This window comes from Larus michahellis, chromosome 4 (assembly GCF_964199755.1).
Source record: "Larus michahellis chromosome 4, bLarMic1.1, whole genome shotgun sequence".
Classification (NCBI taxonomy): Eukaryota; Metazoa; Chordata; class Aves; order Charadriiformes; family Laridae; genus Larus; species Larus michahellis.
The window spans coordinates 84496100-84521342 of record NC_133899.1 but is presented as its reverse complement, the minus strand read 5'-3'; the positions used below and the strand labels follow the sequence as shown (position 1 = coordinate 84521342).

Sequence of the window (25243 nt, the reverse complement as noted above, 5' to 3'; positions counted from 1 at the left end):
ACTGGGGAAAGTGGAGTGTGGTGAAGGTGTGTGCCAAAGTGGAACTTGTAAAGTAATTAGAGATTTGCCAGAGGGGATGGAAACAGACAAAAGCGACTGTTGATATGTAATCTTCCTTTTAAAATAAAATGCTTAACTTTGAGGCATGCACTGAGATGTAACTGATTTTTACAGGAAGTTCATATTGTTTGGTGAATGTTAATTAATGTGAACACAGTGTGAGCAATACTCAGCTGTTCTTTAAAATGGCAGAGTTTAGCCCGAGAAGGAAAGCTCTCAACTCTTACGCAACGAGGAGCCGCTATCTCTTGTGAAAACCAGATGTAGTCTGACAGCTTCCCACTGCTGCCTCTGCACTGCCAGCCGCCTTCTGCGCTGAAACAGTCCGTCCAGAGCCAGTGACTGCAGAACCATCTCCACAACAGGGCTCAGTATTTAGGAGTGCCTCCCATAAAGCCTTGCACTGCCGTCTTATCTGAGCACACTGGGTAGTTCAGAGAACTGACAGAACTCTTCTCAGCTAAGGTGTTAGCGTTTCTTCTCGCCTAGCTCCGTCAGGGGTGACCAAAGCACGCATTCATCTTGGTATTCTTGAGCTGAGCTCGCACGGCCACTAAAATCCCACTCTGCTCCTGCGGGTCATCACCCTCCCGGCCCCTCACTTGTCTCCGGGTGTCCCCATCGCTGGCAGAAGAGCTCCTGGGGCTGCACAGAGCAGCCACTCGGGGACTGGACCCAGCTGAACTCTCCGCTTGGGGTTTTTTTGGTTTGTTTGACTGTTCAGCTGGATGTGTTCCCTCCTTCAGCTGACAGCACAGCTGCCTGGATGTGGCTGCTGTACGAGCAGGGCGGGATGGGGGGAGGGCAGGATCCCTCATGTTGGAGGAAGCATGGGTTTATTCTGGGTAAAAACGACTGTGCAACCACAGCATGAGTATTGCCAACCCCAGGCATTCAAAAACTATGAGTCAGGCTTTGGAATTACCTTCCTCTTTTTTCTTTCTTTTTTTTTTTTTTTTCCTCATGGCTTTTGTAGCATTTCTGATATCCTCTATTTTATAGGTAGGTGTTTTGTTTGGGATTTTGAAAACTGTTTGGTTTGATCTGTAAATTTGTGAGGAAAATGATGAAAACTGTTGAGTCAGTTCACAGCTGGATTCTCTGTCTGCTGGCATAAGTATTTAAGTATCTCTGGTGTAACCTTTTACTCATAGTGATTCAGACTTTTGAATTACATATAATATATGGAAAAATTTGTTGCATGTAAAAGACCGTTATGGCAATTAGTTTCTGAGTGTTCAAGCAAGTGTAATGCGTTCATCCTTGAGTTCAGCAGTGTGCTGTTCTCAATTACTGCAACTGAGAGGCTGGCTGTGGATTTTCATTTAAATAGAGCTGCAAAAGTTTGAAAAATTGGGCTAATAATACTAATTATTGGGCAGATAACGAATTAATGAACTGGAGCAATACTTAGAAACGTAATCAGAAATTTTAATGCTATTATGCTACTACTCAGTTCCTGTACATAAAATGTGAAAATTTCTTTCTCCCCCAAAACGATGAGGTTTAACCTGTAATAAGGTTCCATGGAATGGAACGTGTGCTGAAAATCTTGAGAGTGGTGGACTTGCTATTACACCCATCGCTGCTCTCTGTTTGCACAGGTGTTTGCAGGTGTACAGTCTAAACACGGCACTTCCATTTCAATTTTTAACCTTTTGTGTATCTCTCCAATCTTGCTTTTTGCACGTAGAAAAAAAATATGTATTTGTACAAACACGATGGATTTTACACCCAAATACAGCTGTGTAGTACTAGAAATGTTCAAATATCCTGTTTTATATTTTTCTACGCTTGAATTTCTAGATCAAAGAGCTCTCCACGTGTTCCAAAAGAACTCTGGACATATTTTGAAATCCATATCTTTTAAGGGCAATCTGTCATTTTTAGTAATGTGTTTCAACTCCTCATGGCCTATTTGTGTGAGAGGGATTCTCTTGTGAATACTCTTCTATGAAGCGGCATTGGTAGCTGCAGTTTGCTCACGAAAACTCTGGGTGGTCTTCAGTTTCTATTGTGCCAGTCAGGGGTTGAGAGTGCAACAATAGTGTAGTACAAGCAATGCCGTCTGCATTATGCTTAAAGTAAAAGCTCCTTAAAAGTATTAGTAGTCCAGTTTTCTGTCTCTTCCTTTAATTCAAAAAGATTTTTTCCCTAAAATTTACCTCTGTTTCAGAAAAGGACTCCTCTAAGTTGTTGAAAAGGGTTCAGTAATTTTAAAACTCCTCCAAAAGTCCTGCCTCAAAGCTCTGCCTTATTCCATCTTTCTGATAGTGTTTGAGAGCGCCACAGCTGACATAACTCAAGTGTTGCTGAGTGGTGCTCAGGTACTGATGATGGCAAACAGAAAAACCATACAAAGGTATCTTGCACTAGCAGAAAATGAGGGATGTAATCCTGATGCTGAGCATGGTGAAATCAGATTAGCCAGCATTACATTATTGTTCTCTGCTGGTGGATCCAATGACTTCTTCCTGGTCAGGACTGGTGTGTGAAGAAGGGGGTTTTGCTAGCGTGTTGGGTGATTTTGCAATCGGAGCTGGCAGCACAATCTCTAGAGGTCATATAATGATAAAATTGTCTAGATTGGAAGCGACCTTTAAGATTATTGAGTCCAACCATCGACCTAACACTGCCAAAACCACCACTAAACCATGTCCCTAAGCACCACCTCTACCCGTCTTTCAAATACCTCCAGGGATGGCGATTCCACCACTTCCCTGGGCAACCTGTTCCAATGTTTGCTAAATTTTTTGGTGAAGAAATTTTTCCTAATATCCAGTCCAAACCTCCCCTGGTGCAACTTAAGGCCATTTCCGCTTCTCCTGTCATGTGTTACTTGGGAGAAGAGACTGATCCCCATCTCTAAGTCAGCTTCAGTCATGAGTTTGCTGTTCTGCCCTGAGGTTAAAGGAGAAGAAGGATAGTTTTGGAGCATCAGCTGGAGTACTGTGTTGAGTGTAGCTGAGCTGGAGCAGACAATATGATCATCTTGCTTTACAGTTAAATAAACTTTCTCTGTACTGAAATGCCTAGATCCTTGTCTATGCTTAGAGCAGGACAAAAGCTGACGCCAAATATTTAGGAGATGTTCCCTCGCATTAAAAAAAACCACCACCACAAAACCCCCTAAACACGTGTGTCCCTGCCCCCAACCAACAAGAAAATAACCCTCCTGTAGATCTGAGCAGATTAGCAATCTGATTTAAAAAACAAGAAAAAAAAAAAGGGTCTGTGCGTGTGGGGAAAAAAATAGCGGAGGTATTTCATATCATGCCAGTGTTTTTCGGTTTATGCGGAAAGTTGGACTGAACATTTTTGTATTCTGGCTGGCTTTGATCCATGTTTTTAGTGCTCTAGCTTTTGTTAATACCAACTTAAAGCACACATCTTTCAAGTTGAACTGTGCAATGATATGCAGGTGGTTGATTTCACAATTAATATTATATTTTCATTATTTCTCTGTTTATTATATCTCAGTGACTCTTTCTGCTGCCACTCCTGCTTACTTTCGAGGATTCACGTTGATTGCTCTCAAGGAAGGAAAAGAAGGTGACAAAGAAGAAGACCACGCGGGAACTTTTCAGGTGAGAGAACTTTCCCTGGCCTGTGCCTCTAGGAGTCTTCCTTACTGTATGCTTGGCTCAGAGAGAGATGTTGTTTGCACAGCAGAATGCTGAGTATGCTTAAGTAAGCATAAATATTTGTGGATGTTGACATAAGAACAACATAGCATATTTTATATTCTGAGCAAACCCTTCAAGAAGTCTAGGCTTTTGTACCCTAACTTCACCTTGGCATCCCACGTACTTACACTTAAACACGAGCATCAGTTATTTGAACTAGAGCCTAGGACACCTGAATTTGTTATCCAAAGTGAATATGAAAACTGTTTTATTCACATTTTGCTTTTTGTATTTCTTTGCCTAGATATTTTTGTCCATTCAGATGTAGATTATGCCTCTGAGAAGTGCGTTTGCCACAGCTGTAATGACTGTTTTATCAGTCATAAATTAGATTCTGCTGTTTTATTGATGCTCAGTAGTACTTTACTTAATGAACACATTCAGTGGGATGAAATGTTGTTTATCGTTATTAAAAGGATCAGAATCCAGAGCGATGATTCACAAAATAGTATTTCCAGCTATTTCAAGATCACATTGCATGAAAGGAATTCTGGAAACTGAGAATACACATATTTATTAAAGTAGGTAGAAATCATGTAGATTTGTTGTTTGTTGAATCTCAGATGAGGTATTGTTCGTTATTTGACTTTCCAAATTTAGAAATATTGTTAAAAAATTATAATTTACAGGATAGGTAATAATATTGATAATAATTTAAATAATGATTTATAGATAGAAGATTTCACTTGCCTCAAAGAAGCATTTCTATGTTTTCAACGGAAATGCTGAAAAATTCTAATTTTGGTGATCTACAAGGAGATAAAATCAACTTAATCCTAGCATCTCTTCCTGAAGCATCTTCTGTTTTTTGCAGACTCAAACACAAACTCAATACGTATTTGCCCTGTTTTCATACTGAGTTTGCCTAGAGGGCTCTTTCTGGTTTTCATACATTTTGTAAGAAGATCTAGAATAAGTGAGAATTTATTTGAAGCTGGAATAAGTCCATCTTCCTTAATTAAACAATTTCCTCATATTATTTGGGAGAAATCTGTTTCATATGGACAGTTTTGGTTTTTTTAAAGGATGAACTAGCATTAAAGCATCGGCTACTGTTAAGAAGTAGAACATCTATTTTAAAAGAAACTTGTTACCATTCATTTCTGTGTTTCAGTTGTTAACGTCTCTATAGCTGTGGCTAATAGGAAGGACTTGGCCTGAGTTTTGCCCTTCTGGCCAGGCATAAGTCTGATTTATAACGTAGTGAGAAACTCGCTAAGCTTTGCTGAAGTACAGAGGAATTTTGAAAATTGAAAATTCTGTATAGATCCAAAAAAAGCCCGTCGGATCTCAGGGGAGGGAGGATTGTGTAATTAGCTTTATTGTATGGATTCCAATCTGAAATCAGTATTCTAATTGGCAGATGAGAGTTTCAAATTTTATGAAGAACTGAATTTGTATTTCTGTGGCACAAACTGAACTCATTGTGCTCATCCCCCATTAGCACAATTAACTGAAGTTCATTCAGATAGTGCCTGCCAGCTCTGCCTGTGCTGAGACAGATTTAAGGTTCTTATTTAGTACCCAATGAATGCTTACGGGGATAAATACCGGTGCCTCTTGTATTCATGGCTAGGTGCTAGTAACTAGAGGAGGAAAAAAGATGTTTAGTCCAAGGGTTTGCACTGTGTTTTTATTATAAGGTGGAGATCCTGACAGCGTCTAAACAGCTGTGCAGAGTAAGAAAAAGCTGTGTGTACGATAACTTGCACGCCACTTGCAGTTACGTATTTCCTGTGCTCAGATGGAGAATGAATTCAATGAATTACCTGGTGGGACAGAACTCAGTGAAAATTCCTTAATAGTGGCAAGAGACTAAATGCTACTTCTGGACTACTGGCCTAAGCCTCTGCCTCCATGAGGAGACACAGTTATCGTTCAAACAGTCAAAGTGAAGCACACGAATGCCCTGCGTGAAGCAAAGTGCTTCATTCTTATTAGAAGACTTTGCAGTATAACCAGGATCTAAAGAAATGAAAGTTGACCGAGTAAGACACATGCTTTCCCTCCGTGCCTCAGAGACTGTGAAACGCCATGTTTTCAAGGCCGGGAGTGCCACTTTCAAATCATGAAGTGTGGGTTGCACTGTTTTTCATGGGGAAAAACTGAACCCCGTGCTCTGTACTCGGGTGAAGATCCCACTGGGGCTGTGGCTTCTGCTTTGCACAGCTATTGAGTGTTGAACTGAGCAACAGGTGTCATGCCTCAAAGTACTGTAGAGGGGCCAGGGCTAGAGCAGCAAGGTGTTAAATAAGGACTAACATCCCAGTGATGGACGTGGTACACTCAGGATGGAAAAACATGGTTTTGAGTGGTCGCACTCAAGCTGCAGCCCATCGCCAAGGATGAGGGCGCAGTAAGCGGCTGCCATGAGCTGGCCCTGCAGGGCCTTTGCTCTGCTTTCACAGCCGCCTCATGGCTCATTTACTCGTTTGACTCTGCAAGTCAGCAGGTGTGGTCAAACTTCATTAATTATCAAGCTGCAGGGTCTTGATCCTATAAATAGCACAGCTGTTAAAATTCTTGGTGGAACAGGTATTTATTTTCTGTTTTTTGGTTTGTGGGTTTTTTTTTTTTTGGGGGGGGGTGGGGGGTGGTTAGAGACCTTTAAGGAAGCGTACGTTGGACTCCACCATTCTAAATCTGTTTCCCTCTGAGAAAACCGAGACTTTTAAATCTGATTTTACTGTTGTGTGTTTATTTAATGCAGCCAAACTTCTTCCTCTTTGTCCTTGTAGCACACTCAGGGCACAATTTGGCTTTAAAATAAACAAATCGTATTGTTGTCCCACAAATGAGCAAACATATGTTAAATAGCTAAATTAAATACGGTTGGGGAATTAAAGATGCCAAATTCAGTCACAGAAGTTTGGGGATATAATAGTAGGGCTTTTACTTATGCCAGTGGTAATTGTACAACTCCGGGGTGCGGTGGGGCACTCTGAAAGCTTTGGATATTATGTCCCATTGGCCTTTTTACGCAAGCCGTTTCCAACTGTTGTCATGCTGGTCTTTCTCTTTTGTGATGTCTAGCAACAGTCTGCAAATTGTTTGAGGCAAATTATACACGAGGGCAACAATCAAGCACTGATTGACTATAGAACCGTATCTATACAGGCCATTTTAATCAACATATGTATGTAATATAAAAGATTTAGTCTGGTAAATAATGTAGAATAATAGAAATTTAGTGCTGAACCTCATCTCATCTATCTTCTTCATTCTACGAGGAAGAGTAAATATTCCAAGAAAATTCTTGGTGGGTGTTTTCGGAATCTGTTCTGAAGAAGTGTTCAACAACAACAAAAGATTCACCTCTCCAAGTGGTCTGTTTAAACACTTAAATATATTTTACAGAAAATTTAAGGAAAACTTTATAGAGCTTTTACTAACATCTAAACTGAGTCTTCGCTAATAATGGTTAAAGTCCTGTTTTATCAGATAATCTTCCTAAATTAAGAATTTTCTTGATATTTTATGAGACGGTTATTCTGATGTTTCCCTTATTCTCTCTCCAATCCCACGCGGTCTCTACCTGTCTCTTATTAAAATTTTCATATTTTCCTTGTAGGGCATTTTTTTTCAGTTTTGCTGTTTCTGCAGTGAAGTTGAGAGTTCAGTCTTATTTATATTCCCCAGAATTGTACACAATAGTCAATCTGGACCCTCGGCATAAAATCATATAGAATTTAGATACAACAATCCTTTGGAGTATCATAATTGCTTCCCTTGTCTTCATGCAGAATCCTCTAAGTGTACGCAACTCGCCTTTATTGCAGGAACACCTCAGTAGTGTACAGGAGGTCCACGATAAAGTCCTAAATGCTTTTCTGCATGTACTGCTGCTTACATTGTGATTCCTCATTCTTTGTCTGTGCATTTTGTTCTTTTTAAGGGTAGAGCTTTGTACTTGTCTTACCGAATTTCATCTTGACTGCATCTTCAATTTAACAAGAAAGTTCTGAACTACAATCCTATCCTTCAAAGTGCTCATCATTCCTCCAAAATTTGGTGCTATTTGTGGACTTTATAAATGCGTATTCGACAATTAAACAGTCAATATAAAATATTGTGTGCAAACATGACCTGCTTTTCTTCATGTACAGTGATAAACTGGGTCATAAAGACTCAAAATCAGACACTCCTCTGTATCGTTTTTGGCATCATCAGTTAGATTCTTATGTCTGCTATTTTTGTGATAGTTTAGTGTTAAATGCGTTCTTTGTGGTAATGTTCCTGGAGGGGTCCTTTTGACTTTCTTTGCTCTAGAGTGAATCAAGAAATTCTTAGTTTAGGTCACTGAATTTAATGACCCACCAGTGCAAAGCAAATGTAAGAACATAAGCAGGCACGGTGGTAGCAAGAGTGATTTCATTAAAAGTATGACATTTATAAAAGCTAGGGACGTGAGCTGAAGAAGAAAACATTTAAGGAAAATTGGAGTAGAAGTGAAATAAGTAAGGTAAGTCCTCCTTTATTCTGAGTCCTTCTCTAGGTTTACCCTGAAACAATAGCTGCAAACATCGCCTTTGTTTTCGAAGACGTGCTGCCTGGTCACCAATTCTTTTGATGCTGTTTAGCTGACTGATGTGCTTACCAAAGCTTTTAGATTAAAAGGTATTTTACAAGGCTTTTCAAAAAGCAGTTCCTCGATTGCTGTGTTCCAGCATTGTATAGAAATCTTACATCTTTTTTTAAACAGTTGATATACTGCATTTTGAAAGAAGCAAGGCTTCCTAAAAGGCTTTTAGCCATGTCTCATGATTTATTAGTTCTTGTATTTATAAGCAAAATTTGTTTATATTTTTAAAAAACATTAATTAATGCAATTATTTATTAAGCTTTTTACATTAAAAATTAAGCTATGCTTATGTAACCTTGATGTTGCACTCGACTAGGATTTTTCTTTTAACCTGTATCCCAGTAGAAGCACAACAGACTACTTAGTAAATGGCTTATTCTGAGATGTGTGAAATGATGTAATTTTGTTTAATAAGTGTTCGGAGCTTCCACGTAACTTGCTCATTTTTGTATTCTCGACATCTTTACCAGCATCTTATCACTAAAACTGAGTCTTTCATCTTACTGCTTATAAGCATATGGAAGTAATGCATTTTTACTCTGATTTGATGTGAAATGTTTGATCACCGATGGTTTGGAAATCAGGGGGGATGAATTTCCAGTTCATAGTGAAACACATAGTTTAGGTTTCTTAGTAAAACTTCCTGATACTAGTGAATGCAAACAATGTTCCTACCTAATTAAAATTTCAAATTTTAAAAATTCTTCAGGGTTTTCACAAAGGAGGGCTGAGACATTACAAGGAGGAAACATAATCCTCAAGTGGCATGTGATGGGGGGGTAGGGTGGGGGAAGAATGGATGCTAACTATTTACTTGTGGCTTTGAACCTAGTAATTATGTGGCTATGACATTATATACCTACTTTACATTTATCAAACAGAAAAGAATACAAAGCTGTCTCCGTTGGTTTCAAAGAGAAATAGATGCTGTACCCCCAAAAGGGGTGGTGGTGGGGAATGCAGTTGCATCCAAACCTCTAAATGACAATTCTCTTTCCAAAATATTGATCAGTGGTTCTGCCATCAGCAGGAGAGAAATCAACGTGAAATAGCTGTGCATAGTCATTAAATTCATGATCCAATGCTAAAATTACAGGAGTATGTTAAATAGGAAAGAATCAGAATATGCCAGGTATATGATTTGGAGGCTGAGAAGGCAGCGATGAATTCTGAGGCTGTAAAATTTAAGTCTCCTGGTCTTTTGCATTTGCTAAATTATTCCTGAATTTTCTTTCTATAAGAATAATTGCATATATTATTCTAGACAGAAAAAATAAATGATTTTATAATGGTAAAACAAGGTCAAGTTCGCCATTCCTGTTCACCATTCCTGTAGGGTGGAATTGATTGCCCTTGATGAAAAGTTTCACACGTTTTTCTAGAACTCTCTGACTTACATACGATGATACTCGGGGATTAAATAGTAGTTTAAAAAAAGAAAAAAGGTACCTGTCACAGTCAGTTCTAGCATTGATTGGAAAATGTGAACACTTTGAATGAGACTAAGTACAAAAATCTTCGGTACACTGGAGAAACCTGAACCACTTATTGTCAAGGTTTTGGTTAAAAATTGTCTCAGGAGATAGTTATGTCTTGCTTCAGCCAGTAAAAGATAATCACTTCTGCAAGCTCCTCATTTTAAGAGTGATGAGGCCCAGGAACTTGCAGAAGAGAAACAGCTCTGTGATAATGCTTATTTGCTACTGATGAGGCTGTAGGAAAAACAAACTAGATTCTGACCTTGTAGGGGATTTTGTACCCTTCCTTTACATTTATTTCGTATGTTCTGGTTTGGGCTTGTTATGAATGAGGCAATTTTTTTTATATTGTAACATTTCGCACTTTTTGCATGTATTAAATGTTAGCTTGTTATACCTTGGGTACTCCCTCAGCTCATTATATACGTAGTTGCCGTGTCTTTTAGAATTATTGAAACTATAAAATTGCACAGCCAAAATCAGAAAATATAAGAAATTTCTGAATACTGCTTTGTTATGTGTTTTATTATAGTGGATCTTTGAAGTACTAGCTAACATGCATTTACGAAGAGGAAATAAATATTAAATTGTACTTGCTTGCAATGTAACATAGATCACTACTGAACGAACATGGGTTTCGGTTTCTTAGCCTAGGCTTTTACTTCTGTTGACAATTTGCTTATCTCAACTCTGTGAGTTTTCATGTAGCTTCCTGGTTTATCGTGTAATAGGGAAAAAGCTAAGAGGCTTTCTGTGAAAGCTCTCTGGGATTTATGTGTCCCAGACTCTTCCACCGTGGATGCTGGGAGGATGAGAGTCAACAGGTACAAGCTGAAACAAGGTAGGGTGAGACCAGATAAAAGGAAGCACTTCTTCTCTACGAGAACAGTCAGGCAGCAGCAGCGATTGCCCAGAGAAGACTGTGCAGTCTCCACTCTTGGAGGTTTTGAAGACTTGCCTGGATACAAGTGTTTGTATTTCTAGTAATGTATTTTGATAACTGGAGTTCGGAATGGATGCCAACATATACAATACTACCCACTCTCTAGTACGTACATGGTCCAGTGCGCTTACACTCAGCCTGTAGTGTGACACGTGTACAGACACGTTTTGTTTTACGTGGACCTTTGAATCAATTTAAACAAATTTATAACCATTGATTTAATATAAAAAAACTTGCCTAGATATACCCTTGTGCTAAATATTCATACCCTGAGCACTCAAACCCGAGACCTCTTCCCCCCAGCCCGCCTTTGTTCCTATGCTGGTAGGAGATTGATCAGTGTAACCCTGACTTCCTCTCAGACAGTTTAATTTTAAATATGCTGGAGTGCCTTTTGTTAGGGTTTTCTTGGTATGTCACTACCATCACTTTTAAAACTTTAAGTTCGGTTTTACTTTATTTATTGGGCTTTAGTTTCTCTTCTGTGCTTTTTTTTTTTTTTTCTTTGCCCTTTTTCTTGTGTCTCTGCTTGGCTTTAGAAAAGATCATCTAGCTTCTGGCTGTGTAGTTTTTAGTCTTCTTTCTCTGTTTAATCTAATCTTATTTATTCTCTTTATATCTTGTTTTTCCTTTTTGCCTGCTGGGGAAATGCTCTTTCTTGAGAATGACTTGAAATGATGATTGTGTCACGGTTAAGAGCTTATGGTTTTTGGAAAGGACTGTGCCTAAACAAGTATTTTATTTGTTGATATTTCAAGTTCTGCTTTCCAAAAAAAACCCAACACCTCAAAAACCAAAGAAACAATCAAACAAACAAAACCGAAAAACTAAACCACAAACCAAGAAATCCCCCAAAACCAGGAAGGATGGCTCTTGAGATACGTTAGCTAAAACTCCAGCCTCCTTTTCAGATCCAAGGCTTATCAAAGTCAGTTTATCTCAAGTCTAATTTCTGCTCTGCTTTGCAGTCTGCCAATGCATCCAGTCTACCTATGCAGTGCCAGACTACGTCATCGTAAGGTATCAGAATTGCCTAATTAAATCTCCTGTTAAAAAAGAATACCTACTAGTTTATTCTGCTCCTTGGATTAGCATTAAACTGGAAGACTTTCTGGTTTTAAGAGGCTCCTGAAGAGGCCCATCAGAGAATTGTTTCCTAGAATTTGGCACGGACACTTAACAAATCAGCTCCACTCTCTGTGAAGGAGTAAAGAGAGAAAATGACACTGGAAGCACTGTCTGTTTCTACCTTGGAGATGCCAGTCTGCTCTTCAGACACATCAGCACTCGGAATCCTCTTGTGGGCCTTTTGGGATTGGGACCATTTGATGCCTTCTGAGGGTTCTCTGCTCAGATATTGCTTCCAGATTCAAGGCCAGTTTTGTATTTGCAATTATTTCATTCAGAGACAAAGTCTGGTTCTGGGAGTGCAGATCCCACTAACTCTCTTTTGTCGATCAGTAGAAGTAATATATTCCTCCCTTGGGCAGTGTTTAAGAGGACATATCCACCTTAGTGACCCTAAAGGAATGTATTTCAAACATGCCTTTTCTCCAGCTCAGGTAATCTACCTAACTCATTGTTATTCCAGCATTACATAGTCTTTCTTCAGATGGCAACTCACCTGGGCCAGAAATTTTAGGAAAGACACTTAACCCTCTGGCAACAGCCAGATGCTTTACAATTACCATAGGGTAACTGGCACGGGTTGTAACTCTAGATGTATGTAGACTCCACGTTCATTGAAACATCTGTTCAGCATCTCTTTCTTCATTCATAATCTTGCTATCAGTCTTTCCTTCCTAGATTTGCCTTTCTGTCTCCTCATTATTTACCAGCTTCATCTAAGGCACTCATCAATTACTCTAGATTCTTTGTGTCTCTACTGAGAAAGATCAGCACTTTTATCTCATTAGCTCCTATTATCCTTCATTAATGCTCCAAGAATTACCTGTGATGTAGTTACTTGCCACTCTGCAGCATCAGAAAACCTTCAGTGTGTCAGTTCCAATCAACAGGGCCTTAGAGCAAGTGCCTGTTCTTTGCACTTCCACTTCACATCAGGTTACAAAGCTTTTATCAGGTATTCCCCACTGATCTGGACTTCTTCAGCTATCACTGCCCGTAATCCTTACCACGATAGCTATGGATCTGGACAACCGTGCTACCCCCACAATGACACAGGGCTTTTAAAAGGAACGGTTATTCCGGGGAAACGTGCTTAGTGTGACACTTCTCTCCAAATGAGCACTGCCAGCTCCCAGACTACAATGGCTAGACTACAGGAGTACAGAATTATATCCGTAATTGAAAGTCTTTTCTCATAATATGCTTTCTTTTCCCTTCCGGTGATTTGGAGCAGGGGAGGGAGGGGTGAAGGTGTGCGCGAAGGCGATAAAGGCTGTGGCGCAACTTGACAGTTTCTCCAGGCTATATGGACTTTTCTACTACTTTAATAAAATCCTGCTCTCAGTCCTCTGCACTTTTGAGGAAGGTACACATATGCCAGTGGAAAATCTCCAATTAAATTTAAATGATCTTCTTTCATTCTTTTTTTCTTTCTTTCTTTTTTTTTTTTTTTCTTTTCCCCCTCCAGTGTCTTCAGAGATGTCTTCAGAAAGGCTCTTTTAAATTCGGGAATTTACCTGCCTGACTCATTCATGAATGGCTGTTGTAGGGAAAATTCTTCCTCCAGGCTCTATAGTCAAGTGAGGGAAGACAGTTCTCATCATAACTCATTGATCAATTAATTGCTACCAGATTAAGTGTAATGCTTGCTGTGCCGGTTGTCTTGAGAAGGCAATTTTGCATTAGCAAAGTGACGATATATTTAGTTTTCATTATTCTAGACTGCATGTGTACCCTTCTCAGCCCCAGATGCAGTCCACCCGGACAGTCCTCCTCCTTTACAACTGTTCTCTTTCCAATGATGATAGGGACCTCTCAGTGTTTGCAAAGGGATACTGTTTCAACTTCCATTGCTGTCCTGAACAGCTGTAATTGATTATTCTCTTTGCTGTGATAGGTCTTTCTCATGACCTAACAACCCAGGGTCATTAGTCATCTGATCACAGTGTATTTATTCTACATCAGAATGATGCAAGAGCTGTTCAGGGAAATGACCACATCTTTTGATTCTGGTGCCTTTTGGTGCTTTATCCTAACATACCTTCGTAGATGATTTTAGTCATTTCACTTTTTGCAGGCATGAATGGAAATCCGTAGTGATGTCCTCAGAATGATATGCAAGGACTCATACAACTGAAAAATACACCTTCTTATCCTGAACATATCCGATGTTTTGCTTCAATGCCAGTCTTTACTCAAGAGACTTTGCAGATGTGTTTCTGATTAGAATGCTTGGATTTTCTTTGGTCTGTTTTCTCGGAAAACTGCAAGGTTTGGCTAGGATGTAGCTTTAAGAAGTCTTCTTTCCCTGACCCTGTTGAGACTATTTGGAGTCCCAGACCAAAAAGCCATATAGTGTTGCTTTTCCTCACACCTGCTCTTGCAGAACTCCAGGAACTTGTGTCACCCAGCAGGATGCTGGATCTCTTCAATGTAAAGACCTTGTTCATCCCTGGTTTGTGAAATGTGGGGTTATAAGGATATCACTAGCTGAAAGTACTTATACAGAAGGATCTCTTCAGACATAGGGACCAAGTTCAGTCATCAGAATTTCTGCTGGTGTGTCACCCCACGTCCTGATTTTCTCCGATTGGTTGCTGTCCACCTCAGCCTCTGCTTAATGATCACCTGAACGCTGTCTGCTTCCATTAATGTAAAGCCCTGCCGGAGAGGATCACAGTGCTCATCCGCTACATATCTATAATTTTTCAAAGGCTTTCTGAGGCACTGTCCCAGTGAGCAGTCCCACCAGTGAGACTTGTATTCAGTCCTGTCTGTTCTGTGAGCTTTCTGTTAACCACTCGTGCTGATCCCAGCCTGCCACCTGCACCACCATCTGTGTGGATTTCCTGATTGTGGTCATCATTGCTGTAAGAGTCATGCTTATATGGATGATCTCTTACCTGCTAAATTGTTCTGTGACAGAATTGCCCTGGTAGCTGTACAGGACCGTCATCTTAATCAGCAGACAAAGCCAGGAGATTTGGTTTTGGCAGGAGGTAAGGTTATCTCTGCCTCCCTCCTTCCCTGACTTGCTCCTTTAATTCTGAGACCTTCCTTGATATAAGGAGAGCTCTTCCCTTCTACATGGAGCCAGGACCTTTCCCCAGCCTCTCATTTTGCTGTGTCTCTAGCAGGGAGACACCAGAGAACGGCCAGAAGCAGATACGGTGTCACCACAGGCCGCTTCTGACTCAGGTTATTTCTCAAGCCATGGTATGGATGTTTCCATCCTAGATAGCATCAGGATAGCTACTTACTTATAGGACTGAATTACGGGAGCTTGACTTACTAATCAAGCACTACAAATTCAAGGATATATTTAGAAATAACACACCACTTGCCAGTATAGTTGTGCAGTTTTGTTTTCTGAAATTATCTCCAGCCGTCTCCCCTTCTGCTCTGTTTTGCCCCCCTTTTCAGTTGCTGTGAGAAAAAACGAAAATCATGTTTTCCGCTTTACTTTTCTCATGGTTGTATAAGGGACAGGATGTGAAGGTACCCTACATGTACTGCGAAGCAGAATTTTCCAGCTTAGGTATTTTTGATTTCAATTGGTATAGACAAGTGAGTATATAATGAATACCTATGTAAGCAAGACATTTCAAGAAGCCATTATTACTGGTAACCTGTTGAACTTCCTATACAATTTTTTTTTTATTATTTTGCTAAATAAATTCCCAAGCAATATTTGCTGGACAGTATTTTGTAATTTTTCTTGCATAGTTACTTTTGATTATTAAAACAAAAGCGGATTAAAATTAATTTTCACCTGAAATTAAATTGAGAATAGCAAAGAAAATCCTGATCCAGTTGCACAAAAGCTAATGTTTGGCTTTTGAAAATGCTTTTCATAGCACTCAGTAATTAGAAGGGGAAATTCCCTGCTGGTATAGAGCTACCATTTTGTTCCCCATTCCCTGCATTGTCATTGTGGGTAGGGTTATTATGCAATCTCTGGCAAGCTCATCCTACCAGACTGCTTACTAATTTGTAGGCTGTAGGTGTAAATTGAAAAGCCTTCATCCTGCTTCTGTTTACTTCACAGATTGAACTGGGCTCCAATTATTCTCATCTGTGTGAATTGAGGCACTGTTGTTGCTCTTGCCTCTTTTTTTTCCTTGTGGGTGGGCATAACTCATTCGGACCTGCATTTCTTTTCAAAAGAAACATTTAAAAGAATGAGTATGTAAGAAGTAGTTTTAGTACTTACTGTTCTGTGACTTTAATGATTAAATATCTCGATACAGTCAGTACTGTAATAGAGGTTCCTTAGGGCATTGCCAGTGTTTATTCATGGCATGGCATTTATTTGACACACATCAGGGTTTTGTTCTCTTGGAACTCATTTAATTTTTTTTATTTTTTTTTTTTTTTAAATTCCAGTTGTATGAGTAAAGCTGACTCTGCTTGTATGGGAGGCTTAATTATACCTGATGTTGCTCGGTTTAGCCTGTTTGTCACAAACTTATTGTAGCTAACCTACTGCTTTTTAAAGAGGAGGAAAACAGAGAGGGGACATAAAGTACCAAACAAATGCTGAAAATGGAGAAAAATTTTATACTGCAACCCCTCTTAAGCAATAGGTCACTTCCATAGGAAAATTAGCTACCTATTTTGTACCATTAATAGAAGGCGGCTTTCTGGGAGCTTCAGGGAGGTATTTTCAATGGTTGCTAAGGCAGCAGTTTGCCTCTTGGTGGTGGTCCTTTTGCTCTGGCCTCTCTGTACGTGATGTTGTGGGAATCCCAGATGTAGGAATAAAGCAAGAACCTGCAGTCAGTGAATTACCCCCCCCCACGCTAATCCTACCTGTTAAGAAAATCTGCCCACACATTATGATAAATCCCAGTATTGTTAAGATAATCATAAATGTTTTTTTTGTATTTGCTGCACGCATAGGACCAGTGGGGGTTTTTGGCTATGCAAAGTTTCTTGGCTTCCTTTGAGATTCTTTCAGTAACCTAGTTTTGTTATCCATAAAGGTTATACAAAGTACTTATATGAATTAGAATTGGGTTATGATATATTTAGACAGTGGGATTATATAATAGCCTTAGCTTCAAATACAATATGTTCCAAACAATAATTTGGAACTTTTTCTTAGAGGTTGTGTAAGATTTCTATAAAGGATGAAAAAAACCTTTATGCTACCTACTCAAAGCTCTCTGTATATTCATCTAGTTTTTTTCTTTTAGTTCATCAGATGCTCATCAGCTCATCTGATTACATTAGTTGCAAAATGTATTAAACCCACATAATAAACAACCAGCTTTGGATGTGCAGATGTTATGCAACTGCCAGCTTCCACAGAAAGAACATAGTGTACATCGCAATGTGTTCCTAGGTTTCTAAGCCCATTTGCCTCGAACTGCTGACTACGAAAGAGCTCTGGCATTTCTTTTTGTGATTAACAAACCTGATACAACTGATGTGAAAATGGGTCTTGGAGTATGGCCATTTCTGTTCATGTTTTTACGTCTGTACGCATCATGTACAAAAGAAAAAATTAGTTTATGCCTGAGCTAAATAAGCCAGAATGACATAAATATGGGAAGGGACATTGCACGATTAAAAATATGGCAACCATATAAAGGCAGGATAAAATGTCGAGCTCGCTGCTGTTAAGGTATTTGACACTTGATACATACCTCTTGAATTTAGAGAAATCATGGCTAAATTTTTTTTTCCAATTACATTTACTGAATCTTGTCCTAATGATTTTCTGTGTGCAGTGCTACCAGATTTATGTTTACATTTATGGATATAATACAGCTTTGAAATGTGTTTTTATATTGCCTTTCTGCTGAAGATTTAGAAGTTTTTGCGTAAATTAAATTCCATAAAAATTCTTGTAGAATGTGCGTTTATCACATCCACTTTACAGAAGAGTAACTGTTGAAGCAGCTTACTCGAGATCACATATCACACTTTAGCTGTGATTAAACTTCAGGAGTTCTGCTCTTTGCATACAATGTTTGCCTCCCAAGTCAGGAATGTTTAAATAGTCAGGTGTCTTCTTGCGTGTAAATACTGTCCATGCAGAAAACAACAAATGTTTGTAAAATGTATAACATTCGAAGCGTGAGTGTGAAATATAACATGGGGATTTTAAAATACGGGAACGCAGTCTAATTCTGTCTATATGGTGGGGTCCCTAAAACCAGTTCCAGTAATGGTAGCTGTTGTGCTGGTAGGTATCAGAAAGATAAACAAGTCCTTCCTACAACAGGATTAAAATGGCAAAACCCCTCCAAATACTCTTAGCACTCTAGCCCTTAGTCACTTAAACCAATAAATGGGTTTGGATCCATGCTATGTTTTAGTTATTCCTGTTGCTGGCGCAGAATCAGAAACAGCAGCAATAACATGTATTTTGGATTAGTAGACTGGATGGTGTAATGCCTGCTGACGTCTGTATAATATGGAATTATTGTGTATTAAGAAAAAAAAAAAGTTAAAATAATCCCAGAAGTAATACGTGTCTCATCTATTATACATGATTCCTGGCCTTTAATTTTAATACTTCTCTAATTACATGGTTCGTATTCTGGAGATAAGCTGTCATTTATCAAGTGTTGGTATCTCCTGCAAATTAATTTTTGCTTTATACGTGGTTGAATTTCTGACCATCAGAAATTGTTTTTCCCTTTTTTGAGACAGTTTTTTTTTCATGCTTCTTTGTTGAAGTTGTTTTACAGTCGTATACCTCATAGGATTGTTTTCTCAAGTACCTTTCCAAAACTTGTAAGATTAGTCTGTAAAAGATGTAAAAGCACATAAAAAATAACTGATCCAGAATGCTGACTTTGAGCTTTATACCGCTTTTAATTGAAATTTGTTGAGAATAGTTCAACAAAACATTGAAAGTACCAAATGTAAGTCTCTGAATAAACACTGGTGCGAGTGGTTGTCCATAACCACTGAGGCAGATTTCCTATGTCGCCAAAATTCAGCTTTAGGAATGAAAGATGGCATGAGACTTCTCATGAGCTAGAGATGACCTGCTGGACAATATTTAGTTTCTGCAGTGAAAAATCTGTGTTATTTCTAGTGCTTCCATGCTCATGTTTTGTAAATGTTTACATAGGTTAGAAATGACGTGCTTTTGGGTACATTCTGTTCTCAGATGAAAACTTTCACAGTTATACGCTTCAGATTCTCACACGAGAATCTAGAAGAAAGGGACAGCTGTTTAGATTCCTACATACCAACACTTCATCAGTTTGAGAAGATGGTATTGTATAGACTCATATTTAGTGTGGCGCTTAGTTTTTTTATTATACTTATTATGGAACCCTCTCCCAAATATGTATAAAGTCATGTGACTGAAAGAATCTTTGTTCAGTGTTGGAAAACCTACCTGTAGCAGATTAAGTGCAGTAAACAAAGACAAGGAAGTGCAAAGAAACATTTTGTAATAACATATAAAAAATGAGAAACATAAATTCATTGACTGCGTACTTCATAAAATCACAGAACAGCCTAGGTTGGAAGGGACCTTGAAAGGTCGTCTGGTCCAGCCTTTCTCGGGAAGGAGAGCCTGGATGAGATTATCTAGCACCTTGTACAACCACATCTTGAAAACCTCCAGCGATGGGAATTCTACCACATCCCTGAGGAGGTTGTTCCACTGATTGATTGATTACACTGTAATTTTTTTTTTCTTGTATATAGATGAAACCTCTCCTGGTGCAACTTGTAGCCATTGCCTCTAGTCTTCTCCATGAGGCTCCTTGTGAAGACGGAGCTTCTGTCCCATTTGTAGCTGTCCTTTAAGTACTGGAATACTGTGATGAGCTCACCCCTACTGTGCCTTCTCTACTCCAAGGGGGGAAGAGGGGGGAGATCTGACTCATTCAGCTGTTTCTCATAGGGCAGGTTCTCCAGCCTTTTGATCATCTTTGTGGCCTTCCTTTGGACTCTCTCCACTCGGTCGCCTTCTTTCTTGAATTGTGGGGACCAGAACCGGACACATTATTCCAGACGTGGCCTGACAAGTGCTGAGTGGAGTGGTACGATCATGTCTCTGTCTATGCTAGTAATGCCCTTACGGATGCAGCCCAGGATACAATTTGCCTCTGCTGCTGCAGCGGCTCCCTGCTGACTCATGTTCAGCTTGTTGTCCACCAGGACCCCAAGGACCCTTTCAACAAACTTGCTCCCCAACCATACAGATCCTAGCCTGTACTGGGCTCTTTGGTTATGTCATCCCAGGTGCAGGATGCACTTGTCTTCATTAAACTTCATACAGTTCTTGCTTGCCTGCTCTTCCAGCCTGTCCAGGTCTCTCTAAGATGTCTCTCCTCTCTGATGTGTCCACCTCACCACCCAGCGTAGTGTCATGAGGGACTTGGTGAGGATGCTTTCAGTCACATCATCCAGATAATTTATGAAGATACTAAACAGCACAGGACTTGGTATTGATGCTTGTCACTGTGTATATTCCATATGATGAGACTCGCACGTAACTTTGTCTGCCACTAAGAAAGAGTTTATATATATATATATATATAAAAAAGAACTTACGGGAGTGTTATTTTGCAATTTTAGGATTTTTAAAGCAAAAACTGAAAAAGTTTTTTAACTACTTCTCTTCATTTTCTTGTTAAAAGTCTCCAGGGAAGTGTCCCAGGACCTGAGCCTGATGCCTCCCCTTAGCTAGAAGCTCTCATCGTTGACATCTATTAAAATATAGCTGGAGTTGTAAAGTAAATAAAGCAGTTGTAAGCCCATGTGTTACATTCCAACTTCACTTATAACTAGAATCACCCATGTGAATTAAGCTCTTCACTATCATCATAAATAGCGTAGATCATGCTGAAGTCCACGAGATGAGCACAAAAGCACTGTGATTCTCGTGCCTGTGCCTGTCTGTTTCCAGTTCCTGTGTGCTGCCATTGAAACTCTCTGTAGAGTTACTGTTCTTCCGTCTCCATTTCCATGGAAGTATGTGACTTTATGTCTTCGAAAAGCATGAATGAGAGCACATAAAGGTGAAGTTTAGCTGCTTAGGACCTCAGTTTTGTCAGTCTGTTCAGATGGCTCTTAGAAATGCACTACAAGGGCATCATCTCTTTTATTCCATGGAAAAGTGATCGTTTGCCAAAAGGAAAGTGAACACTTCACGCCTTGTGCATAACACCTTTGCTGCTGCCTTTTGCCTCATAACTGCTGCTGTCTCTTCATATTTGACTGACCAGGATAACGTGGGAGCTGAATGCGAAGAATACGGTTTCAAGATTTCTCAGAATCATGTGTAATATCAATGTACAGATAAATCGAAGGTGTATCTCTTGGGACACTCCGACTGTCGGTAGCACATGAACAATAGCACCGTAGGTGTATTGAAGAGAGTTTTGATCAGCAGTAGAAAGTGTAATTTTGCCTGCTTTGTAATTTATGTTACTGTTTTTTTTTTTCTGTTGCTACTATATGAAAAGCACACCCAGACAATACAGAGGGACTATTTATTTTTCCCAATTAGGGCTAGGAGTAAAAGGGCTACACTGAACAACATAAAAATGAAACTGGTTGAAAGGAGAAATTTTCCCTGTCAAAATATGCCACGGTGCTAACTAGTTAAACAATTAAATCACTTCGAAATTTCCAATAGAAAGGTCATCAGCACTTTATATGCTAATAAAACTGAAGTATATTATTCTTTTTATGATGTTATTTACGCTAGATAATTATTAAGTAAAATATTGAAGCAACCATACTTGAGATGGTGAAAGATCAAAACATTTAATTTCAAGATGGATTGTTTTGAATGTATTTAAATTTTTCCAAATGATTTTAAATGAATTTTCAATAAAATGGCAAATTTATTTTGACAAAATTATGTTTTAAAACCGCAAATCTTGTAAAATAACATACTTGTCGTTAGTAGTGGTAGGAGTTCTGACGCCTAAATTTCAATGTAGCAAGAAATACCACCAAATCTATTAGGAAGTTAGTTTATTTTAAGATGTACCTTTGAAATAATGGAATGTATGCTTTTTTTAAAAAAAAAATCTATTGTATTTGAAGTGGGTTTACTAAGAGCATGAAGGAAAGCATTGGAAATAGGGCCAGCATAAATAGAGCGTTTTTTCCTGTTTAATTCACATTATAATTTATTTTCTTCTTCACATTCTTGACTCCATACACATTTGCCTCTTTTGCAATGGAATATTACTAAAAAGGTGGCTGATGCTAGAGATACGCAATTTTAAATTTTCCTTGCTTATGTGTCAAATTGATTTGGAAATTAATTTTCTGTTTTTTTAATGAATATCACAAAAAGCTGGGTTTTTCCCCAAAGAAAATGCACTTACCTCCCTCTTGGTTTACAACTGCATATATTGAATTTCTACTTGCCCTAATGAAATTTCAAATGAAACAGCTTTATAGTCTTGAAATACATACTCATCGGAATTAAATCCCTTTGAGATAAATTTGTGCTTTTTTCTAACCGATGTTGTGTTGTCATCTGCATGAATGGTTAAGATGGGAGTACAAATTTTTAATTGGAACGTCTATTTACAGCCATAAAGTTGACATGCATAAAGAAAGCTTATATTTCAAAATAAAACATGCCAAGCCATCAGGAGATGAAAACGTAGTGCAATGTGTGTATATATATATATATAGGGTTGCTCTGAAATCTGCTTGTAGCTTTAGCTCTTCTGTGACAGGGCAGTAAACCTTAGATTTTTATTTTGCATGCAGCTTGGCAGTGTCAGGGCAAGGGATGTGGGCAGGTCCCGTCCCGCTTTCCTCCTCGAAGTCCTTATTGCTCCTCCTGCGCCTTTTGCGTGGGACCAGGGCGGAGCTGCCAGCCTTGGGCAGGGGCACAGGATGCGAGTGTCTGGGCTCCTGTCTGGCACCCTCTTGGCAGGATCCGGTTTCACACGTGGCCTCCTCACCTTGGTCTTACTCTGTTCCTGTCCTTCAGAAATTTGCTGTCCCCTATGCGGTTTTTCTTGGAAATGAGCTTAGAATGTCCAAATAATTTCAGAAGCGGTTTCATCAAAAACACTGCCTTTAATAATTTGGTTTAAAAGAAATGTTGTGTGCCAAGTGCTTGACAAAATTCATGGTCCATGTGTTAATATGGAAGTACAACTAAGTGAACATTTTATTCAATATTTCAGTTGAAGCCAAGCGGAATCAGTGTATCCTCTGAGGATTATGAAGACCTCCTCTACTGACGGTGAGGGGGATACTGTTTTAGGCCCTAATGCAACAGCAGAGTTGGAGCTCTTCTCTTTTTACAAAAGCTTTGTAGCTTTTTAAAATTAAATAGACAGTGATGTCTGCATGAGAAGACGTCACTTATTTTGTTGGCCTCTTGCCTAGGAGGAAGCCTCTTCATTGAGGCACGCTTCTGATTGTCGTGCCAGGTTTAGTGAGGGAGAGTTGCAAGGAACAAACCACATCTTCTTTATCACTGTACCTTGCTTGGAATTAATATGAAAGCAAGATAGCACTCTTTCTCTCTCTCTATATATTTTTTTTTAAACCTGGGAAAGATCGGTAGTCCTTATAGTGTTAATATATGTACGAGTACAATTTGATACAGTTCCATTTCAGTTTACAGCTCGTTTTTTAGAGGGCTTTAATTTACAGAGCTATGAAGAATTTGATTATAAGCCTTTACCAAAAATTCTTTGTTGTTCTATATTTTCAGAATCCCTTTCTGCATGCTTATTTCCTTAATGAAGTTTATACAACTCTCCAGCAGGCATCTTATACTATGATGAAATATACTGCTATATTCAAAAGAACTTTTTTTGGAAAAAAAAACCCAAGGAAAACCAAACCAGCAAAAAAAAAATATCAAAAAAACCCAAACCAAATGCACACAAGCTTTGAAGCTTTGAATTATGTTTTTTTCCTGATGCTTATGTCATTGCATTTTTCCCATAATGAACATTTTGTGCAAGACAGTGTTCAGGAAAAAGTGTCCAAACCATGTTTTACTATAGATTCAGTTTTAATATTTGGCGCTGTGAGGTTTTCATTTAGTCACTGCACTTAACCCACTTGGACTTCAGTCAGCGTTTGAAGAGAGTCTACCAGATTCTTGAAAAGAAATCCGAAGTCTGCCCACAAGACTCTCCTTTTTGCCAGACTGTACCTTCACTGTTGACTGACTGCAGCGTGTCTTTCTGAAGCAGAATCCTCTCATGCTGGAAGGGAGAAAGCACAACTTCTTGGTTTCCTTGAAACTCTCAGCCAGCAGGTTTAATGTACTCCAGGGGTACTCTAGGTATTGTGAAATTAGGCTTTGTAGAGAACCTTGGACACAGAGGCAGGCAGGGGAATTGTTCATGAATAGACTGTGTAATCTGTGATGCTCTCCAAGGAAGGAAGGAATCAAAGAATCTGTGCATTAGTAGTTCATTAGCATATCAAAAGTACGAGGAGCCATAGCCTGGATTGTTATCTCTTGACTCTGCCTAACGTGCAGGCACACACTCGCGTACACACACATAAAGAACTTAGAATCATAGAACTTGGTGGCTTTAATAATTGCTCAAAACTACTGTCAGTGCTGCCACAAACCCTTCCTGGCTTTCTGCAGCTCTTCAGTACCAACAGTATTGCTGATCCGCCAGCTGATGCAAATTGTTAAGCAAAAGATGTGAGAGCTCTTTTAAGGAGGTAAATGCCTTCTTAAATTTATCTGCACAAAGCCTGTACTTCCAGATCACCAGTATTTTTGCTCTAAATATGGTTTTAGCAGTGGATTAAGTCTCTCTGAAATAGATTATGTTCTGTACGCAGTCATCTGAAGGCTAGGGGAATTTGTGTGGAATCTGCTTGAACTGGGTTGGGATGTATATTTTGGCATTGAGACATTCATGAGGAACATGAATAGCGCGTGTGCCAGGGCTGCTGGTGCTTCAAAGCTCCAACACCAAACAGGACAATAATGCTATTAAAAATATGTATTTTCTCTAATCCTTAAATCCCTTCTTAACTTAAATGAGGAGCTCCAAGTGAGGTAGCTATTCTTGGCAGTATATTTGTAATGCTGAGTAGTGTAATATTTTCGAAAATGAAGGATAAATGAAAAGCCTGAACAAACTAGGCAACTGAGAAATGCTGATCCAGTAAAATGTGCAGACTCACACTTTACTATGTATTTCAAAAGAGTTTCATCACTTCTGGGGTACCTAATAGCATTTACTTTGTACTTCACTATTGAATGTTGTATTGTATTATGGAAAAGTGTCACCTCTATAATAATATTATTATCGATTATATTAGTAAGGAAGGCCCATCTAGTTTTAGGCCCATGTTGCACTTTGTACTCCAAAAAGTCGTAGTTAGAAAAGATTCCTTTGGCTGACAAAAGCAAGAGAGGGAAAGGTGG

The 25243-nt window shown here is 39.1% G+C and overlaps 1 protein-coding gene across 2 annotated transcripts in view; it reads left to right on the top strand.

Moving 5' to 3' along the window:
• Positions 1-25243, top strand: part of SPON1 (spondin 1) — a 238295-nt gene that overhangs the window by 41033 nt on the left and 172019 nt on the right. For both annotated transcript variants that reach the window (XM_074586174.1, XM_074586173.1), the window contains one exon: positions 3541-3647. In XM_074586174.1, the coding sequence (XP_074442275.1) occupies positions 3541-3647 (107 nt within the window). The remainder of the gene's footprint in view (positions 1-3540; positions 3648-25243) is intronic.